We start from the raw sequence: 23,010 nt of genomic DNA, 5'->3' as shown, positions 1-23,010 counted from the left end.
TGGGCCAGCCCTTGGTCAATGTAGGGCAGAGGCCATCGGAAAGTATGGACCCATTTGTTGAGCTCCCTAAGGTCGGCACAGAGTCTGCACTGGCCGTTTGGCTTCAATATTCCCAGCACCGGATTATTGAAGGTGCTGTGTACTGGACGGATTATTCCCCGGGACTCAAGGTTCTTAATTATTTCAGTAAGGGACTCCATGGATGCGAGAGGCAAACGATATTGCTTCACAAACACTGGAGTCATTCCAGGGTCCGTGGGAATTGTTGTGTGGATGTCGGTGCGACCACAGTCATATGAGTCTACCGCAAAGAGATCTTGGAAATCCAAGAAAACTTGTTTCAACTTTTGCTTCTGTTCCAGAGTCACACAGGCATCAGCCAGGTTGACTCTCTCTTCCACCATCTGCCTGAAGCCTGGAAAGACTTCTGGTTTTGCTATCTCAGCGGCCTCCTCCAGCTGGGTGGAGAAGTCCATGGTCAGAGTGCTGATTTGGACTGGAGGCTTCAGGTGGGAAAGGCAGCCCTCATGGACCTGGAAAATCACCTCATCCCTCCTGAAGTCACAAGTCACGTCTTCCTTACCATAAGGGCAAGAAGTGTACACCAGGAAGTTCCCCCCATGCCGGGTAAAGATCCTGTCTGGTGTTGTATTGTCATCACTGTCACTGTCAAAACAGTCCTTGGGGATTGGTCCCAACAGTTCATTTCCTAAATCAATGGAGAAATGGCAGTTATCAACCGCCATTCCAATAATGGTACCTGCGGCTAGAGTAATACTCTGTAAGTCACTTTTATCCACCTCTATTGGAATGGTGTCATGTTCTATGTTGACTAATGGTGTTGGGTTTAGCCCTAACCCTTGCTGTTAAAGGAAAGCATTTAGATGAATATAAGCATCAGGGTTTTTCAATTTTTGTCCTCTTAACTTTCACTTCCAGGGAGAATTGTCGGGTCCTTTCTGGGATGGTGACGTCCTCTTTAATCTGAATTTCAACTGACCTAAATGCTTTTTCTGGATCATCAAAGCCCATGGGATTATCCGCTAATCGGGACCAAGCTTTGAAGTTTATTAGGTCCAAACTAATGGCAAAGCGATTGAGAATGTCACTGCCTAAGTAAAAGGCAACAGTGACGTCTCGCACGACCCAACAATTATGGACTATGCTCTTGTTGCCAATGGAGATTTTGAGCATACACCTGCTTGGCAGGAGATGTTTGGAATTGGGTGCTTCCAGGTCCATTTCCCATTTGTCTATCAGTTTGAATGTGGGAATGGCTGGATCTTTTGGGAGTTGGCGGAACATGGCTTCGCTGATGAAGCTCTTACCGTTGTTCACACACACTCGGGCGAGAACTGAGTCCTTCCCATCGTTTAACTGAACAGGGATGAACAACTGCTCTCCAATTTGCTGAACATCAGCCAGGCTCTGAGCTGGTTTCACATCTTTCTGGACTATAGGAGTGGGAATGTCTGATTGTGAATTAGTAAAGAATTTCAGGGTGTTTCCCTCCAGTGTGGAATACCACCTTAAACTGGAAGGAAGGTTGATTGTCAGAAATAGAGAGGACCCCCCATCACCAGCCTGTTGTCCTACTGCTATTACTGTCACGTCTGGAATTTGGTTGTTCTGGAAGTGAAATTCTACTTGGTCAGATTTTTGTTCAACCATGTGGCAGGTGCCATTTAAACTAACATGGTTGACACTCTGTTTTAATTTTATTGGTCGGCTAGTCTGGGTCCAGAGGACCTTGTTTACACAATCCATTAGGGGTGACAACCTTCTCAGGAGGTCATTCCCTAGTAAACAAGGGGTGCCCTCTGGAGTCACTACTATGACCAGGTGTTTCACCTTGTATCGCCCAATTTTGATGTCCAAATCTGCAGTCCCCGCGACAGGAATTTCCTTCCCGTCAAAGTTCTGAAGTTGTCCAGGAAGAGAGGTGAGAGGAATATGGTAATTCTCCCCCCCTTCCTACATTTAGTGCATCAAAGGCCCTTCTGGACAGATGGGTAGCTTGGGATCCAGTGTCCAACAGCGCCAAAATTGTACCCTGCCCCTGTACTTGTGCAGGGGCATAATATCTTCCCTCCTTCTCCTCAAGGGGGCACAGATAATGCACATTTATGGACAACTGGTGGGCTAACTTTCTGGTTTTGGACATTGAGAGCGAAGATATTTGGGCAGAATTCTGTGAAGAGCCTGGGGAATCTGAAAGAAAAAGTTGGCAACTGGAAATGGTTTCGGGTTCTGGGCCGCCCCCCCCCCTTTTTGGAGGCAGTCATCAGGATGGGTTTGACCCATGGGATTTTGGTATTGTTGGTTCTGGGATAGAATGATGGGCGGCGACAGCTCAATCCCCACATCTACCCAGTCTATTGATTCGGTTTTAGGTTCCCCTGGTTCTGGTTCTGGGCCGCCCCCCACTCATTGGAGGCAGTCACCCGGATGGGTTTGAACCAGGGAAGTTTGGTTTTGTTGGTTCTGGGGTAGGATGATGGGCGGCGACAGCTCAATCCCCACATCTACTCAGTCTGGATTGGAATCTCTTGGGACCCATTTTTCCTTGGGAGGAGTTCCCCCATCTCTGAAGGAGAAGATCCTTTTCTCAGCATCCTCTGAGGATCCCTCTCCTTCAAATTGGTAGACCTGTACCTCCTCCACAAAGTGGGTCTGTTTGGGTCCTTTGTTTCTCCTACCTCCTCTCTGCTCCTTGGGTGGCAGACTTTCAGGGGTAGGAGATTTTGTTTCCGGTTCCTGGTTTTCCAGGGGCTGTTTACAAGTTGGGAAGGAAGCTTCCTCCAAGGCTTTACACCCCCCTTCCCCTTGTGCCTCCTCCCTGGGAACCGGTGGGTTATCGGGGTGCTGCCCCCGTCATTGTTCTGGAGCACCAGGCCCTCAGCATGTAACCCAGATCCCGTGCCATGTTTTGGACCTGGCGCTCAAGTTGGGAAACCCGCTCAGGCTGATACAGGGTTCTGGTTTCTCCCCTGGGCTGATCCCGGGAAGGGTAGCTATCCCTTCTCTGGTAATACCCTGGGTTGGGAAGATTTGGGTACCCCTCCACCCTTGGCCTCCCCTCTCCCGGATTAGGTTGTCTGGGCTCAGGGAATTGGGGAAAGAAGGATGGATGGTATTGGGGTTGGAAATTGGGTGGATACCTGGGGAAAAAGTTCTGCCCAGGATTTGGTGAATTTCTGCCCTCCTTAGGGAAGTTGGGAGGGAAGTTCCCCGGGTTAGGTGCTTGGCTGGATCCCCCCCTTGGGCTGGAGGAGTCCACACATAACCCAGAATGGGTTGGTTTCCCTTGTAGCGGGGACTGACATAGTCAGGGGAGCGGGGGACCCCATTTGTGGGGCTACCTCCTTGACTCCCTGTCTGTGACTGGCCCGAGGGCCTTCTGGGCTGTGAATTATTTGGTGCAGGCAGGTTTTTAGGTCCCCCCCCGCCATCTCCAAATCTAAAACGGGGGCAACCTTTACCTCTGCCACCTTGGCAGCAGCAGGGGTGCTGTTGGTTTTGGGGTTTTTGGGCGGATTCTTATTTTCCACCAGTTTCTGCACCTCGTAGATGCGGGTGGCTTGCTCAATGACCCAGTCTAAAGATCTTTTCTCGTGAAAATCTCTCACGAGCTGGGTCATTATGTATTTGGGCAGAGCATGGAAAAATGTGTTGACGAATTCTCTGCTGTCCGTGCGCACCCTTCTGGTGGTCTGCGCTAAGGCACGCTTCAATTCTTGCACAAATTCTTGTGGGGCCTGATCCTCCCCACATCGCAAATTGTAGGCTGCCTTGCGAGCCTCTTGGGGATTTCTATGCACAGAAAAGTGTTTCAAGATAGCCGCCCTATAGGTGGACCATCTTGAATGATTTTGGTCCTCCAGCCCCGCAAAGAAACTGGAGTATTCTGGGGAGAATGTCCATTTGACGTACTGGATGCAGCTACTGCTGTCCTTCAAATGGAAGGTCTCCATAATTTGCTCAAAGAGCTCCAAGTGTTCCCACACAGAATACTTGGAGGTCTTGTGATAAGGGGTGATGACACTCCTGATTGCCTTAATCAGTTTTAAGGGGTCCTTAAGCAAGGCACTTTTTGCCTTATTGGCCTTTTTGGTTCAGGTAACCCTGGTCCATTCATCCTCCGACTCAGAAGCACTGCTCCCAGAGGTGCCCGTCTGATCTTCCAGGTTTTCCTGGATTCTGCGAGCCTGGCAATGGCTGGCAGAATGTGGGGACCTGGTGTCCTGTGTCCTGTGATGCTTAGAGGAGTCTTCAGATCCCTCCTTGCTATCAGGATTTGCTGGGTACCCCCCCCCCAACTGACCTAACTGGGCAGAGGTTTTCAGGATGCCCTTAGTGGGCCTACTCTACTCGGGTTCCCCACTAAATTGCACTGTGCTTGGGTGCCCATACACGGATGCCCCCCCATCCATTCCTGGGTGGTACTGGCCTATGAGCCCCATCCTTTTGGATGGATAGTAATCTGCCATCCCTGTGGCCCTGTGCTCTTGTTTCTTGTGTTTTGCTGCTCCTCAATAGGTGGTGGACCGTGTTTTCCCTTTTCAAACTAACGGCGAAGGGACTTCAAATTCTGATTGAGAAGAGTTGTATCGAAATTCGAAATGTGTTGATATATAAGTGTTTTTATGTATTGATTTTATTGTAAGCAATTACTATGAAATTAGAGTGAATTTTGTAGGCTACATTCATCCTTCAAGCAAGCCCCTGATGAATTTCCCTAACAATTACTGATACACACTGTATGGAAAGAAACATGTTGGGCAATAGATGTGTGTGTTTTGAATGAAATGTATGTAGGATTCTGAGAGTGAGTGAACATGAGAATAAGTGAGTTGTGTGAAACAAGGTATGACCGTGTGTGAAATACTACACAACACAGTACGCTTTTACAAGCCTCTTTGAACCAAAATCACGTAGTGTTTTAAAATGAAGGATTGAAGTTGTCGCTTACAACATAGTGATCTACTTTTTAGAGATCTATTGTTACTGTTTATGAATTAGGCAGTGAGCGCACACTTTTGGTGTTCTTAAAACATTTTTTGTATCTTTTTGTATATTGGAATAATAAAATATGTATACGTTTATAACCAACCCTGCATCGAAGTAATTCCTGCTCTTGCGCCGAATAGCGGATAATAGCTAGGAACAGGGACCACCCAGAGTGAGCAGCCACGATTAGCACTAGCTGTGTTGTTACTTGTTAGTGAAGGGTTAACCCCTTGAGTTTGGGGGTGCGCTAGTGCTCCTTATCCCTGTATCTCTTTCTTTTGTTTGAATGAGTTCGAGTACGGTTGATGAACCGTGATATTTGAAAACTGCAACCAAAATCAAAGCACTGTTTCGGTTCCGCGGGCCTTAGAGGCAGAATATGGGCTGAAATGCTCAAGAGGGAAGATATAATTACAATAGACTATCAGACTGGAACCGTCTAAACCCAATGAGGAATATCTCCTATCAACACGAGAGTCGAGCTAACAATAACAACAGGTTCGAGGAATAGAGTGAACGGATGAACTCGGTTCGAACATATACATACAAATGCGATGGGCTAATATGCCCCTGAGCTCTCTGTAGGACGTGCCACATAGGAATTCAATAAGTAGAACGCAGGGTGATCCCTAATTTTAATAAAACCCATTAAGGATGGCTCTTGATAAATGTAAGAGTAACGACGACAAATATATTACAGAACTCCTAGCTAAAGCCTCTTTCTTAGGAGGATCTGCAGAAGCCACCACAAACATCACCAATTGGGATGAATTGAGTAACATGAAGAAAAGATTGATAAGAACTGAGTTGCACGGCTCTATAATGCTAGAGTACTTGAGAAAGGGAACATTACCACAAGGCCTGGTAGTGAGAAACGAACCAAGACTCTTCCTAGATAACCCCAGATGTATACTGGAATGGAGTTACGTGGCTAATAAATGTGGCCGTGATTGGCTAATTCTAATAATTGATACTGCCAATGAAATGACTGAAAAAATACTGATTGACCTGAAGAAATTGGAAGAAATACAAAAAACGTTACCCCTTGACCTCTACAAAAAAAGAGTCGACGACCTCTTCATGCAAATGAACACCTTCAAAGATGACACGTTGCGTGAACGGGTTAGAAGGATGAATAAAGATCTCACAAATTTTAGTCATGAAAAAGCCTTCCCCTATACACAAGAGAATTACTTCACACAAGAAATAATAGACCCAAATTTTGCCCAGAATGGACCAGGCAACAAGAAAAAGGTGTCCTTTAGAAATACATCTTTTAGCTCCAGTGACGGTATTACATTTGGAGATAATAAAACATACCGTGGTAAAGCCAACCGACGAAACATGAGGAGGGGTAATCCCCGAGGTAGGAGAGGAAATCGAGGAGGAGGCAATCAAGGTAGCAGGCCAAACGACCAGCAGCATTTTTTAGAGAACGGCGCAGAGCCCTGGGATTTGGAACCCAGGGTCACACGAAGCATGGCAACCTTGTGGTGAACCTTTCTGATTATTTACCGACAGAACAAGAGATGCAAGTGCTAGAAAAGGGACTGGGCTTTGTACCCACTAACCACCATAGCCCATTTAATTTCCGACAGGAATTCAATCAGTTCATGAGAAAAGTTCACTTACACCAATTCTTTGAACATAATACACATGATTGTGAAGCTTCCGATTCGGGCTTCAGTAACAAATCTGTCTTTTGTGTACCAACAGCAGCCCACAGTGCAGAAGCATTGGTCTTTCAAAAAAGAGTACTGAAGGAAATTAAAACTCTAGAACTACAGGCCAAGGGCAAGGAAGTGTACCAAAACATCAGCAAAAATGAAACTCTTGCTTTAAAACACCTATTCGACAATCAAGACATTATAATACGCAGGGCAGATAAAGGAGAAGCCACAGTAATCTTGAATCGTATTGACTACATAAAAGAGTGTGATCGTCAATTGCTAGACCTTTCCTGTTACCAACTACTGACAGAGGATCCTACTTCCCGTCTACAGAATGTGATCACAGCCAAAGTCCTTAAAGCACGAGAAAGAGGGTGGATAAGTAAGAAAGAATGTGAATTCTTAATCAAAGATAAACCTCAGATCCCGCAATTCTACATTCTGCCTAAAATGCATAAGGCCACGACTAATCCACCAGGGAGACCTATTGTCTCCAGTGTGAATTCAGTCCTAGAGCCCCTATCCAGATTTGCAGATAAATTTCTGCAACCGCTAGTGAGAAAGATGGCCTCATTTGTACTGGATACTACTCAAATCATTTCGGAGGTGGAAAATCTAGATTTCGATCCACAAAATGAATTCCTGGTGGGCCTCGATGTAGTGGCCCTGTATACCAGTATCCCGCAACAATTATCTCTAGAGGTACTCGAGGAAAAACTGTTAAGGGATCATACCGTCATAAACACTCCGGTATCATTTATATTATGGTGCGCAGAAATGGCCCTAGTAGAAAGTTACTTCCGTTTTAACAGAGAGTTCTACAAACAGATACAGGGAATGCAATGGGGGCCACACTGGCCCCTAGTGTAGCCAATCTCTACATGGAGGGATTCGAAATTACCACCATTATGAATAATTCCAACCTGTTCATTGAACATATTAAAAAATGGCGTCGCTATATAGACTATATCCTTCTGATTTGGACAGGCAGTGAACAGGAGTTGAAAAACTTCTTTGAGTGGATTAATACACAGAATGGCTTTTTGAAGTTCACCTATCAATATAGCAACACGTCATTAGATTTTTTGGACATTACCATTCATTCAGATCCGGACAAGAAAAGACTTTTTATCAAACCATTTAACAAACCAACCGACAGGAATTCATTACTGCACTACTCAAGTTTCCATCCGCGCCATGTACGCGATAACCTGCCCTTAGGTCAGTTCCTGAGATTAAAAAGAAATAGCACAAACAGAAAGGATTTCCAAAAGGAAGCAGCAAAAATGAAAGACAAACTGGAAGAAAGGGGCTATCCAAACAAAATCACTGAGGCAGCCTGGAAACGAGCGAACAACAACAACAGAGAGGCACTCCTAGAACATAGGGAACAACGTATGCAACGTGCACAGAAAGAACCGAATACACGACTGGTATTTGTTAACACCTACAACCATCTCTCCAATGGTATTAAAAAGATCATTGGTAGAAATTGGCACATCCTGGAGAATGGGGAACAGCCAATTGCTAGACCAATAATTGCTTTTAAACGAAGCCATAACATCAAAGAATTCCTAACTAGAAACGACACTAGTAGGAAAACGGTAATCCAAACCACACTACCACAACAATGGGGGTTTCAAACTCTGACAGGCCACTTACAATGTGGTAACTGTCGCTGTTGCTCTACCACCTTTAAAAGCACAGCAGTTGACATCGGTCTCCCAACTATGTGGCAACAAAAACATTTCACTAATTGTAATACAAGAATGGTCATTTATGCAATTTGGTGCCCCTGCAGGAAAATCTATGTGGGCAAAACAGAGAGGAAAATTAAAATCCGGATAGGAGAACACAAAAGTTGCATTAGAAACAAAACACGAAATGCACCCCTAGTAGACCACTGGATCGAGTTCAACCACAATGCAGAGATATTCGCTGGACCGTACTATATAAGCTTACACAAAGTATGGACAACAATAGAGATAAAAGAACCCTTATGAAAAAGGAACAACGACTGATCTTTCTAACCAATAGCATGACGTGTGGCCTGAACGACAAAATCGATTGGTGGGTGTAATTAACTCAGCTATAAGATACAACACGGTTCTGTTTTCCATCAGACACACGCATCAAATCGATTAGAGGCTACTCCTCTGTATCACATCTCGAACCATAAGATGTGTTAAATTGAGTAAAGGAATTACCCTGTAAGGGACACAGGACAGTTAACTGAAAGCCTCAATCTGCACAAATAAGTGCAGTAGCCAACGGTAGTTGCACGTCCAACACTTAATGTGTTATAGCATACAAATCGGTTTGAGATAAAATAAGAATTGATACCTCTCATCCTCCTCCTGTTCTCACCTAGGAGCCATTTGATGCCTTAGGAATGGAGCTGGAGCCTCTGCTTGATTGAACCATGGAGGCGTTCAGATACGTTCTGCGCATGCGCCCACTAGTTGCACTACTCCATATAAACACGGGCTGGTTGCCAGAGAAACAGACACCACCCCGGAAAGACGTAAGGCTGTTAGGACGCGATCGGACCCGCGACGCACTTACGCGACACTCGACTGTGGAAAGAGACGGGCGAACTAAAGACGCGAGGAAAGTCTGACGAACGTGGATTTCGCATGTAAGGTAAGCGCTCCGACCAATATGATCCCAAGCGAGATAACAGGTTCTTTGAGCCGGCGGGGCCTCCCTGTCCAGAATATTCCAAATGGAACAACTAAAAATGCCGCAAAAAATATGAAACTGAAACTACATAGACAACCCGTCAATTAGGTGAAATATGGTAAACCCGTTTGCAGATTTAAAAGATGAGACCCCAGATGCCCCAAATAGACGCATTTACTTTGATTTGGAAATGGCTAACTCCTGTAGTGTCTTTCCCCACTCTCTCCCTCTTTACCCTTTGTGTTTCTTTTCGGTATAGAAAATTGAACTAGGGAATACGGGAGAGAGGCTCAGGAGCAAGACTGAACAGACTAATGAACACATGAAGTGGCGATGATGGATTAGTAACACAGAGCGATCATGGTGTATCTATCAACGGGTAAAGGACAAGGCGGGATCTTTTTTCTAACCAGTTATAAATATTTTGATGACTGAATGCACTTATAGACTTAACGGGCTTCTCCCTTCCTCTATACCTAGCTCCCGCTCTAGCTTCTTGAAATCTGTACCGACCTCGATTAAACAGAAGATCCTCTCCGAGGTATCAGTGGAACACTAACTAGTGGATAAACTTCGGCCATCCACAAGGATGAGTGACCAGTCGTTTGTGGTGCAAATAGTATTAGATAGGGCAAAAGTGAAAGGATGTTTCCTCCGTCTCCTTTGTTCTTGACCCTCATAGCAGATCCACTAATAGTTAGAGACTATATGCATTTTGATTAGAACTGATTAATTTTCCCATTGGATACTCTTCTGTGCCTCTTTAAATCAAGGGCCGACGTTGATTGATTGCTATGATTTAACCATGATCAATGTTGTATGCAGTAGCAGAATGGGCCACTAATATGCCTACTCTAGTTTCTTGTGTTTTGCTGCTCCTCAATAGGTGGTGGACCGTGTTTTCCCTTTTCAAACTAACGGCGAAGGGACTTCAAATTCTGATTGAGAAGAGTTGTATCGAAATTCGAAATGTGTTGATATAGAAGTGTTTATGTATTGATTTTATTGTAAGCAATTACTATGAAATTAGAGTGAATTTTGTAGGCTACATTCATCCTTCAAGCAAGCCCCTGATGAATTTCCCTAACAATTACTGATACACACTGTATCAGTAATTGTTTCACACTGAAAGAAACATGTTGGGCAATAGATGTGTGTGTTTTGAATGAAATGTATGTAGGATTCTGAGAGTGCGTGAACATGAGAATAAGTGAGTTGTGTGAAACAAGGTATGACCATGTGTGAAATACTACACAACACAGTACGCTTTTACAAGCCTCTTTGAACCAAAATCACGTAGTGTTTTAAAATGAAGGATTGAAGTTGTCGCTTACAACCTAGTGATCTACCTTTTAGAGATCTATTGTTACTGTTTATGAATTAGGCAGTGAGCGCACACTTTTGGTGTTCTTAAAACATTTTTTGTATCTTTTTGTATATTGGAATAATAAAATATGTATACGTTTACAACCAAACCTGCATCGAAGTAATTCCTGCTCTTGCGCCGAATAGCGGATAATAGCTAGGAACAGGGACCACCCAGAGTGAGCAGCCACGATTAGCACTAGCTGTGTTGTTACTTGTTAGTGAAGGGTTAAGTTTGGGGGTGCGCTAGTGCTCCTTATCCCTCTATCTCTTTCTTTTCTTTCTTTTGTTTGAATGACCTGTGCTCATGTGCGCCAGGGGACATGTGGGTGGCAGAGTCCAGGGACTGGGAGAGGTGAAGGCCTCTGGTACTAGGGCTCCTGAGGTTATGCTCAGGTGTTTCCCTTTCCCAGCGAACTCCATCTCTATCAGCCTCTGCTCCTTGTTGCAATGCAAGAGCCTGCGCTTTCAGTTCCTCAACCAAGGCCTTACTAGACTATCCGTCTCTCCTGCATGGCTACCTGTTGCTGGAGCCTATCATTGTGCTGACAGAGAGCCTCATTCTCTCTGTGCCTCCTGATTGGTCCTGGAGTACTGGGCCAGTCTCTGCTGCAGGAGGGTTACCTCCCGAGTCCCATCCCTACTGGCCTGCTCCTTTCTTGCCAGAGCATTTTCCACCCTCCTGGTGTGCTCTAGCAAGTCGTGATGCTCTTTTTGGAGGTCACCCAGCCCCTGGAGGGCCAGGTGATTTTCTTCAATTTTTTCTTTTAATTGGCAGACTTCCGGGCCTACGGTGTCCCTTTCCTGACTAAGAGCCTGCATCTGTGCCGCCAGGTCGTCCCTCTGCCTTTGTAAGACACCAGCTTTCTGGCGTTCTTGATCAAACTCTGCCTGGGTGTCCAGGTCTTTCAAAATCAATGTATTGCTTTCCTCTTTCTCCCTATCTAGGTGGCTTTGCAGGGTGACTACCTGCTCTGTGCATGTCCTATTGAAGTCCAGTTGTTGCTCCAGCTTTTTCTGGCTCTGCAGTAGGGCGTCCAAACCTTCTTGGTACTCCTTCTGCAAGGCCAGAAATCTGTAATCCTGGTCAGACTTCTCCTGTTGCAGGATATCCATTTCCTTCTTTATTTTAATAATATACTGCCTACTATCATTTTCTGACTCCTGGCTCCTCTGCAGCCTCTGCTCAGAAGAGACCAGGTCAGATTGGGCCTTCTCTAATGCCATCAGTTGCCTATTTGCCAGATCTTGGCCTTCAGCACATTTGTCCTGTATGGCTCCCATATGTAAATATAAATATGCCGCTACCCTGGCAATCTTGTTGTGCTCATCCTTGGCCTTAGGGGCCATATATAGTTCACTCAGGGCCACATGTAAGGGACCCTGATCTCTCCATATAACTGACCCTGTTTCAGTGATCTGGGGTGCAACTGCCTGCAACCAGACCACCTGGGATTGATGAGCCCACTCACCTCTCACAAATAGCTTATGTAAGAGGTGTTCTCTGGCTATTTTGATATCTACCAAGGTCGTCATTCTGGAGATTGATTTCCTTCCTGACTTACAGATGTTTGTATTTTATTTTGCAAACAGACCGTTTCCTTAGAGCGTTCCTTTGAGGGGTGTTTTTACAGTGTAACACGGCGTGGTGATCCAACAGAGTTTATATATTCTGTCAGTTAGCACACTGTATTAATCTGCACAAGTGATAGTTCTAATCCAGAATCCCCGGCTACGAGCCACCACTCTGTTAAATGACTCCAATCAAGCAATCCCACTAAGTCAGTGCCTGGTCTGGGATGCCCAAGGGAAGCCCTTATTTATATATTTTTATGTCCAGTTCGTGTACTCTGGATGACAATCCTTATATAACACCCCTCTAGTAGAATCCCCCTGACCCCACTGAGCCAAGAAGTAAGTTTGTTTTGCAAATTTAAAAGGTTTGAGAATTAAACAATATATATATTGCACGTTTATAATAAATTAATATCACACTTGTGAATAAGAGCAGTAATCAGCAATAGGTAATCCTAAAATAGCACGGTTCTGGTGACTTATAACTAGGAACAGGGGAATAAGGTATCAGAATGCATTATGGTTTCAAGGAGATGCAAAGATGAATAAAAGGCAGTACAGAAATAAACTTGATATGATTTCAGCAAAAGATAATGTGATCACTTTTTCTTTGACGACCATACACCCCCCCTATATGCAATGTAAGGAAGTGGAAGTAACACACAGTCTTCAGGAATACAATCACAGTACAATACGAATTCAGTTCCCCTCTAGCAAGCTTAGATCACAAGGATGATTTTAAACACAGGCAAAGTACTTTAAAGGTGGTATGCAGAGAAGGGAAAAATATGCTAAAAATTATTTTAATTCCCTCTAGAGGTTCAGGGTGAGTGATAGCTACTTTAAATTAGTTCAGGATCACTTTAGCAATGCTCTATGAATGATTGTCAGGTTGCAAACGAATTTCAGCAAAGGAAAGCAAGGACAAATATTTTTGCACGTGGCTGAAATGAAGCAAAATGTCAAATCGCGGCAATGTAGTCGCGTGCGTCGAGCGCAATTACGGAGGAAGTATAAGGAGTAACAAGTCGGTTCAGAGCTCGTTGGCAAGCTTAGAATCTCAGCTTCAAAAGTTAAATCTCGCTTTTATCACAAACGGTTCAAGAGATACGGACGATTTTGTGGAGGTAGATTTTCAGAAATTAAATTTTAAAGGTTCAGAATGACAGATGACAATTTTTCAGCTTTGAATCAAAAGGAAGGGACACGATTTCTATGATGCAGTTCTCAATAGGTTAAAACAGTTTTAATTAGATTATTTTAAACTAAGATTGGGTTTTGCACAGTCCTGGCTGAGTACTCACACTATATGTTGGACAGGAATGCGACTTCGTCACGGATCGGGTCAGGATTGGCTGCGGTTCTCTCACCACTGGGTACTGGTTCCGGATTCAGCACTGCTTTCTGGGTCTCTGGTTCTGTCCTGGATACACAGGATTCTTAGCAAGCAGCAAACCGCACAGCCCGGCGGTTTTATTCTGATGTGCCCCTTGGAGATCTGGGGTAATCAGTTTGCAAACTTGTAAGGCCAGCTGAGAATACTTTAGCTTGCAGTAGGCCTTCTTGGTTCAAAGTTCTGTAGTCTATCTGGAGTCTGGAGTCTCTGGATGTGAAGTCTGAAGTCTGGATGTGAAGGTGTCTGTCAAAATGCTCCGCAGAAAGTGAAAAAGAAAAAGTCCCCATCTGGCTTCCAGTGGCCCTTTTTATGTGTTTAGAAAGTGGGTGGGTCGACTAATTCTGCATGCCCAACCTGCTCAAGATTTGATAGGTCAAAGGATTCTTTGGTCCCTGATTTGAGAAAGGATAGTTTGTCAGAGTGATGTCAGCCATTTACAATCTATTGAAGAAACGCCCCTTTGCCTTTACCTTAGAAATCATTTTTCATACCTACGCATATTTCCCAGATACACAGCTGTTTGACTTTACATTTACATATTACAAATTACTTATGGTCCATGCTTGTTCAACTCTGATCTTCCTAAGAGCTTGCATTCAAAAATGACAACTTATTTTCATTTTTAGTTGATTTACCAATATCAGACGTTTACCAAAAATGGCACACATGTACACCGCCTTTCTACCCATATTCTATTAATTTACTAGGTCTCTAGCATAAACGCAGTGTCTGTAGTATTAATAATTAGCAGGGTTTTGGCTCAGAACATCACAATGCGACCAGCCTAGTTTTGAGCTGGGAGTGAATGTGTCAATTTAAAGATCCCAAAGTTGTACATTTCTGTCATCTGGTTACAATTAGTTATCAGTGTTTTTATAAAACATATTTGCCTTCAATTCACAAAAAGTGTCTGGGTCCGCCCCCAGAAACTTGGGAGTCAGGGCCCACATGTCTCTTCTGCCAGGCAGAGCTCCGTTTACCGTCCACACCCAAATTAACATACCCCATTCAATTGCAAGAGTCTATTGTGTTGGCTGAGGTCAGCAGGCCAGGGGGCCACTCTGCATTTGGTTAGCATTTCCATGTGATCTCCTGGCTTCTTGTGTGTAGTTCTGAGGTGAGAAGGTTTCCCAGCCTCTTGCAATGATAATTGAATCAGCCTGTCTTCAGGGAACATCAGGTGTTTAAATTCTTAATTATCCAAAAAGGCTTTGAAGTTTCCAGCTGTCTCAGGAGGCTGGCAACTCCTGAAGTAAAGTTCTACTGTCAGAGTTTAGACCGCTAGCGCCGGCTTGTGTCCAAAGCCAGTACTGCAGCTATTTTTTTAGGAGTTAAATTTGACAGGAGGATTTTGCTTGACAGCTCTAATCCTTGCTGCCATTGTTTTGATGGGCATCCTTACAGTAGAGTGGTGATGTGGAACCCCCCCTCAAGAAGGTTGAATCTTTAGAGTGATCTTGTGCCCATAGCAACTTGTTGACATCAATAAAAACGGATTTTGAACAAATTGAAATGGACATTTTGAGCTTGCACTTCAGAGAAACAGCAGTGATTTCAAGGCGCTTTTGATCTAACAGGCACTGCTATTTTTCCTTTGGCACCACCTTTCACCCCTGGTGCTTCCGGTCCATCACGCTTGCACTGGTGGGTGGCAGGTTAGGCGACCATTTTGGTGTGCGCAAAACTGCGCGGTTCTCCTGGTTCTGGGATAGAATGATGGGCGGCGACAGCTCATCCCCACATCTACCCAGTCTATTGATTTAGTTTTGTTCTGGCCTAATAATTCAACATGGGTCAAAACCCTTGACAACATTTGACTTCAATTATCCTCCAGAAGGAGATTTACTGAGTTGAGCATGTATAAGCCTTTGCTCCGTGAGGCATGAACAATGATTTAGAGTTGACCTTTTTTTTGGGAGAGATTAACATAGGGATGTTATAGGTTTTGTACTGATCCCTGACCTACATTATTTGTGATTAGTTCAAAGCATAGATATTTCATAGATGTGTTAAGTGCTAGCAGTGCCTGATTTTGTGATGGAAAATACCACATATGTTCTCGTTCCTAACTGTATCCAGGATCAAGATTGTATGTTACAGATTTTCTTTTGAATTCTGCTTGAGTCTATAGTGGTGGTTATGAACCTTCAGGATGTAGGACATTTAGTAGGTCATGTTAGTAGTATATTGGGAAGATGTATTTTTATGCAATTTTTATGGTTAAGTGCTTTGCTTGTCCAAAAGAAGAAAACATATCTACTTACTGTACAACTTGATCCATTGAAGAACAGAAGGGCATCTTAAGAAGGCGATTCTATAATTTATAGACAATGGGTGCCCTTTGTCCCTGTTATAATATCACTATTCACGTGGCTATAGAAGTAAAGAGTAAAGAATGGAAATGTTTTCATTATGATGTAGTCCACGAGAAGCATTGGGACATCATTTACACATGATCAGTAGTAACATGATTTTCCATATTTAAAGGGTTATGCACAGGCATTTGTGAATGGCCCTTTTTCCTTGAAGTATACCATTACAGGAATTGATATCAAGTGCAGTCACGCTGCGTTCTAAGTGGCTGTGCATTTTTATTCTCAAAGTAATCTGATTGAACCCCTAATCTTACAGCATGAACAGTATTACGTCATTACAGTGCGCTCATAGCACCAGCACATATTCATGCTAATGAATAGAACTAGGATGTTATCACATCATGTACCAATGTGGGATGTCACGTGATCAAGAAATCAGCACAAATTGCGAGCAGCAGGATGGGAGCCGGGTTTCCCAGCCGGTTTCCTTCCCGCAATCTGCGTTTTGCATCTAATTGACCGGGTGAGCCTCAGTAGGTTGTGTTTAGAACAGCCGAGATATATATTAGAGATAGGTTATTTAATATCAGTGTAAGATCTTATTTTAGATTCAGGTCTATTGGATCAGTTTTTATTGAAGGATTTATCCACTCGAGGCGATATTGCGCATGATCAGTGGTTGGGAAATTACCAAGTGAGTGTTTTTCCTGGTTTCGGTACCAGTTACATATGTTACTCTACTGGGATATAATATTGAATGAACCTTCTGGTATTTTATCGGTTTACAGCTTTCTCAGGGCATTTTTGGCTCCATGAAGACTCCTGTTAGTGTGAGTGGTTCTCCACATTAATCTTGCTTATTGACATCAGCCAATGGAGTTTATGTACTATCATGAATAGATAGTTGGCTTTACTTAGTTGACCGAATTGCTAATTCTGTTTTTTCTTGGCAGTTTGAGCTCCAGAAGGATACAGGTCAGCGAGTGCTGTCACACATACACATCTAATTCCAGTACAGTACATAGAGTTTATGAATTATTTTAACTGGCCTTTTGGTCTCTTAGTTTCTTAGATGGGCATCATTATGTGAAGATACAGAATATAGAAGACAGTGCATGATCACCTGATGAAGGGATAGAGGGTCCCGAAACTCGTAGTGATCATGGGAGTAACACGAAGATCCATCTCATCAGATGTTGAACTGTTCACTCACTTGAGTTTGTGAAACTGTTTGAATTTGGAATCACATGTCAACTAATATTTTTGAAAATGTGTTACTTTGTCTTACACAGGAGATTGAAAATGTCTTGTTAATTAGTCCGTTTTGTAAATGCAGAATTGATTTAAATGAGATCATATTCGTTGTTGAATGAATGCCTTCGACTCTTTTTTGTAAATATCTGTAAATCACAGAAAATATCTTTAAGTTTATTATTAAATATTTGGAGGAGCTACCTATCTAAATGGTACCTGCCCTTCCGCTCTCCAAACCACTACCGCAGCGAGCATCAAGTCTGCCTCTCGCCGCCCGGACTCAGCGACTCTCACTCGGAGGATGCCTCCTGCCAGTTGAAATGTTTCTCCAATTTCGGATAGAGTAAACGAGGCCCCATCCCTAATGTGGTTTCCTGTTTAGTTGTCAATAGCACTGCTATGGATTCTGCCTCCCCTTGCAAGGCAGATAAAATGATGATGATTGGTTATTTATAACGCGCTTAAACCCAGAGGTTTCTAAGCGCGGACCCAGGGGATTGAACCTGTGATGCTCCACGACGTCTTGCTTCCAAGGCGAGCACGTTGCCCCTGAAACGTCTCTGGTCCAAACCTTACTAAAAATGTGGCACAGTCGTATAAATACGCCAGTAGGTGGGGTGGCAATAGAAATGCGGCATCTGGGATTCTTTTTCATTTCGTTTTCTTCAGAGAAATAGTATGCCAGTTTAGATGCAGCTGCCATGGTGGCTTTGAGTTTTCCTGGTGAAAAGTTTACAAAATCTGGAAAAAGCGCGTGGGAGGAGGGCCTTTACATTTTTATTTCATCGTACAAAACGGACATGGCATTTTACTTTGTTGTAAAATAATTAACACGCACTTTTAATGTATAATACCGCAGTTGTAAATAACACTAGCAATATTGACGTCGGTTTTCGAAAAAACTAAAACATGGCAAATAAGTTGGTCATATCTACCCGTCTTTCTCTGTGCATATGCTGTTGGAGGAGCGGATAATGACAGCAGAGAGGCCTAGGAATCGTTTTTTGGTTGTAGGGTTTCTACGTGAGCAATTATCACACGTTTGAGACAGGAGGCTGTTGTAGAGCCTTACCAATCCGATCCTGAACCAAGAGTCTGCGGTCGGAGAACCTCTCTGCAACCTCTAGATCGGGCGCCGGGCGAATCATCTTGGGTGACTGCAGCTCTTTACTGGGCGTTCACCCTCTTCTGTGCATCCTGCGAGCTCCTTCATTCTGTGGGATTACTTGTGGAAATTTGATATCTCCGCCCACGGATTTGCATGAGAAACTGCTTAACCAATCAGAACTAAGCTCGACTATAAAAGGAAATCTTGTGGTTGGGGCATTTGAATCTTAAATGGGCCTGCGTGTTCGCACCAAAGGACCATGACAGGACCCCTTGCTGAAGTTTTTGATTTCTGAAAAGTTACTTCTTAATTGTACATTTTAAATGCTTCTTTTGCACAATTTATCTATTATTAATACATCTATAGGAATACACTGTGTCGCCTTTCCCATGTTTACTATCTTGCAGGTGTTAAATGCACATTTTAACTATCCTTTTCCTTCCCACGATCCCGTACACCTGATCACCCGTACCACCACTTTGACTCACGATAACTCAGAGGAAACCCAGTTGGGCAAAAACATTAATATACTGGGCATTTACAACTGGAGCCCACAGAACATCCATAGCAATCCAGTTTTAAAAAACCTATCCAAAAACACTCTACACCCTGTACCACGACTATCTGCTTCAGCTAACACGATATAGAGATTATAACTGCACATACACTGTAGGTCATTACTTCATTGTATGTTGCGTTCTGCTAAACTGTACCCTTTCTCCATCCTGCTCTCCTCTTGGGCATACAACCATGATTAGATGCATGTAAAGGAAGAAGGATCATTAACTCTTACCTGAAAATACCCGTGCACAAATTACACCACTGATTGTTGAACTCATTATGCCACTTTATATTCTAGGAAACATTGCAATTACATGTGCTCCATTATAACACCTCCGTTCTCCCAAAGGAGACAAATATTTCGTTTTATTTAAAAGCAGCAATCATTCACTTGCCTCTGCAGATTGACGTCATGGGCTGTCCGGGGTTTAAGTATTTGTATACATGTCCCTTATTCACATGCTAGGTTTTACTGAGATGTGGTCTGCGACAGGGTGAGATTATACATCAAAGTAGGTCTCCATTTTAGAATGGCCTTTCAAGACAAAACCATCGGCCATCTTGCTCAATATACACCAGACGTCTCTTACCATAAATAGAGTTTTGTAGTTCTCAATTAACCGCTGAATGACCGTGATGATGGCCGCGCTGTCTTCAATGCCCAGAGAGTGCATGTTGTAATCCTTCTCCGCAACCTTCTCTCGCTGCAGAAGATTTGGCCCAAAGATGGTGGCTAGGTTTCCGATGGTCATTTTATTACCTGGAACCTAAGAACGGGAAAGTGTAAGAAATTAGCTGTACAAGGGCCACAGTCTTAGAAATGAAGAACAATTTTGCAAACATCTTTTATAATACAACAAACTGTTAGGTGTTTTACGTGTTCTTATTCAAGTAACGGAACAGATAATATGCACAACACGCATTATGTTGCTAAATTAACTATTCAGCTTAACAAAAAATATATATAAAAAAAACAATCACGGGTTTGTTGCTCACAATCACTAAAAACGGTTGCATTAAGGTGTTTCCCCCAAAACAGATAGGATTAAAAGGATGCTACAGTAATCGCTGGGTCAATCGCAGAGAATTCACCACAACTCAACTGCTAAACTACTTTATATCAGACAGCCTCACACCCACAAAACGAGTGTCCTTGTACAAGTAACACTCCTGCATTTTATAGTGATCATCAAAACATCCCAAATGCTGCCATTTGCATTTATGAGGAACAAAACGAGATATTGTCTGCTTGAAAATTACTTATCTACAAAAAGATCGACAAGGAAAGATATTTGCTCAAAGATCAAGCTCAAACCTTGGCATGAGCAACAGTGCTGCACACGTAGCAGTTCAAAGTATGTCACATTAGGCTTTTCTCATATTCCACCCATATGGCAAACTACCATGATCTTGACTAGTATGGAAAGAGATCAGAAATCCACATCCAGCCTCCACCGTTGCAGGTCAGCGCGAGAGCGCACGGCAGCTGCTGAAACTAAATAGTGGTATAACAGAGGCAATGTGCACCAACTACAGTCTGTCGTTGACCTTTGTCTAATTGGTCAATGTATCTTTGATCTACCACCCAGTCATCACTGGCATTCAAAGATGTGGCATGATGATTTTTCACTCACCGACCCAGCCAAATTAATTCAGTAGTTCTCGAACCACCAAAAAAAACAGTGTTCCAACACAGTCACCATTGTGAAGTCTCTCATCTGACCCACATTGTACCATGTACAGCATGTATGCCAGGTACTTAACTCTTTAAATCAAAGCTTTGATGATCACGAGGGCCTAGGTCAGAGATAGAGTCCAAATTCAAGTGATCGAAAAAACGATAGAAAATGTAGAAAGGGGCATGATTGAGGGAACATTAAACAAGATCAAGGGCATAGTAATGTGGTCAGTGCTAATGTAATGTGATACACTAAGGTGACTTCTAAAGTGTGGCACTAAACACAAGTGGCTCGTAGGATCTGCTGCTTCTCAATTGCAAAGCGATGCCATGGTATTGACTTTCCATCTGGAATGCCCAGGTGTTAATATGTCTGCATAAAATGCAGATCATTTTCAACTGCTCCAATCCACTGCAGTAACCAAATTCCATTAGGTGGGGACTATGGAAGAGAAGGCACCAAGTCAGCTTCTTTTGAATCATGGCATAACAAGCTGTCCATCAAACGAAGACCATAGGCATCTCGATTGCGTGCATTTCACGAGTTCGTTCAAGAGAATAGTGGAGCTTCACCCATAGCTGGCTTTGTGAGCTATGCATAGGATATGGACTAGAATGTGTTACTTTATCAGCAACAGTGCAGTGAGCTTAATACGTGTGATATGTGTTCATGTCTCAGAGAACGGGATGACTATAAGACAAGGAGCAGTATTTTTCAACCTCCAAGGTCTCTCAATGAGATCCTTCATTGCACCCAAAGAAATCCTGTTGCTGTCATCCAAATGTTACTACACAAGTGCCAGAATACATTGGATTAGACAGGTCTGATCTATGGACGGGAGAAATGTCATCATCATTGTCACTTGTGCAACCTGTGTCGCAAGCGAGAGTTCATTGTCAATTACTCGTAGTCTCTCTATTTTTCGCGATATTATGGGATAAGAGCATAGCACAAGTGCCCAGAAAAGGCAGAGGTCGTGGATGGGGGATCTTATTACCAGGGTCTGTGTCATAGCTAGATTGAGTTTGTGAAAAGATGTCCCCATCCAAACGTAGAGTGCAGAGGTGGTATTTTATTGGTATAAACTATTCCTGGAGCAGAAGGACTCCCCTCCAACACAACCTGGGTGTCATCTACATAGATACAAATCTTAAAACCAAATAACCAAATCCGGAGTGTGAGGGCCATACATGGTTATAGAGGAAGATTCACGACAGCACCTATTCCTGGAGAACTGCACAGATTATTTCTGTGTTTTCGGAACAGAAAAGGGGGAAGGGTTATCTTTTGTCAATGGTTGGAGAAAAAAAACATCCCTTCCACCATACAGCTCCCAATGCCGAAGTTGAGAACAAGCTGGAATGAATGATGGTATTGAAGGCCGCAGAGAGGTCCAACCATGTTAAACACTTTCTGCAATGAAATCCAGAGATCATTTGGCAAATTAGTTTCAGAGCCAGTGGTTGCTCATTGTGAAGATTTGTGTGGAACAGATTGAAGCCTTTGGTTGCCATATTTAGAGATATATGTTTTACACTGAAGGGTTATTACAATATTTTGTGAAACTGAAAAACGATTCTGTCGCAAAGTTATTGCAAAAATGCTCCCATCAATGCAAGGTCCATGAGGTTGTAGTTTTCTGAAATGTCAATACAATTTTTATAAGAGTATTTTATTTTAGCGGTTTTGAAGTTCACCGACTTATTGACGAGGGACCACTTTAAACTCCAAAAATGTCCATTTCACCACAGAATGGAAGGAAGGTAACCAGATTGTTGGGGAGGAAGAATTCAGTAATTCAGGCAACTGTTGTGACTGGTCTGGTTTTTACAGCTCGTTGTGTGCAGGCTAAAGGAGCAGAGTCCTTTTGTACATTACGCTAGTAATTGTGGTTTGGTTGGGGCAAAAGGCTTCCTTGACAAGAAACAACGTTTGCAATTTGATGGCTGGCAGGCTGGGCAAATTCCTCAAATGTGACCTGGTATCCTTCTAGCCTTCTGAGCCCACTACTTTGATGGTCAGAAAATGACCTTCTACCCCATGTTGCCTTCAGTTGCATTCGTTAGCACTGCATTATCCGAGGGTGCAGACATACAATTTGGAGTGCAGAAGCAGACACAGGGCTCATGATCCATCAACAGCTTTGTGAATTAAACATAAGATCTTCAATTCAATTATTTGACTTAATGCGAACAATACAGGCCCTTCAGAGTTGGGACAATGTGGTCTGGCTGAACTGGATTTGTTCTAGTTTTACAATCATGCAGGGAGTGCTTGCATAGACCAATGTAACTATTGTACAGTAGGTCAGGTTAATAATTCTGTGTTTCGTCTGCAAGAATAGTCTTAACAGTTATTAACACTGAGCTGGGTCATGATGCTTCTTTAGCCTATG

The 23,010-nt window shown here is 43.3% G+C and overlaps 1 protein-coding gene across 3 annotated transcripts in view; it reads right to left on the bottom strand.

Moving 5' to 3' along the window:
* The window catches only part of LOC138481164 (rho GTPase-activating protein 6-like), a 2,140,333-nt gene that overhangs the window by 105,569 nt on the left and 2,011,754 nt on the right, over positions 1–23,010 (bottom strand). For all 3 annotated transcript variants that reach the window (XM_069613116.1, XM_069613117.1, XM_069613115.1), the window contains one exon: positions 19,527–19,703. In XM_069613116.1, coding sequence (XP_069469217.1) covers positions 19,527–19,703 — 177 coding nt within the window. The remainder of the gene's footprint in view (positions 1–19,526; positions 19,704–23,010) is intronic.

The sequence above is a fragment of the Ambystoma mexicanum genome, chromosome 5p (assembly GCF_040938575.1).
Source record: "Ambystoma mexicanum isolate Mex_15411 chromosome 5p, UKY_AmexF1_1, whole genome shotgun sequence".
NCBI classification, from domain to species: domain Eukaryota; kingdom Metazoa; phylum Chordata; class Amphibia; order Caudata; family Ambystomatidae; genus Ambystoma; species Ambystoma mexicanum.
This window is presented reverse-complemented; position numbering and strand designations above follow the sequence as displayed.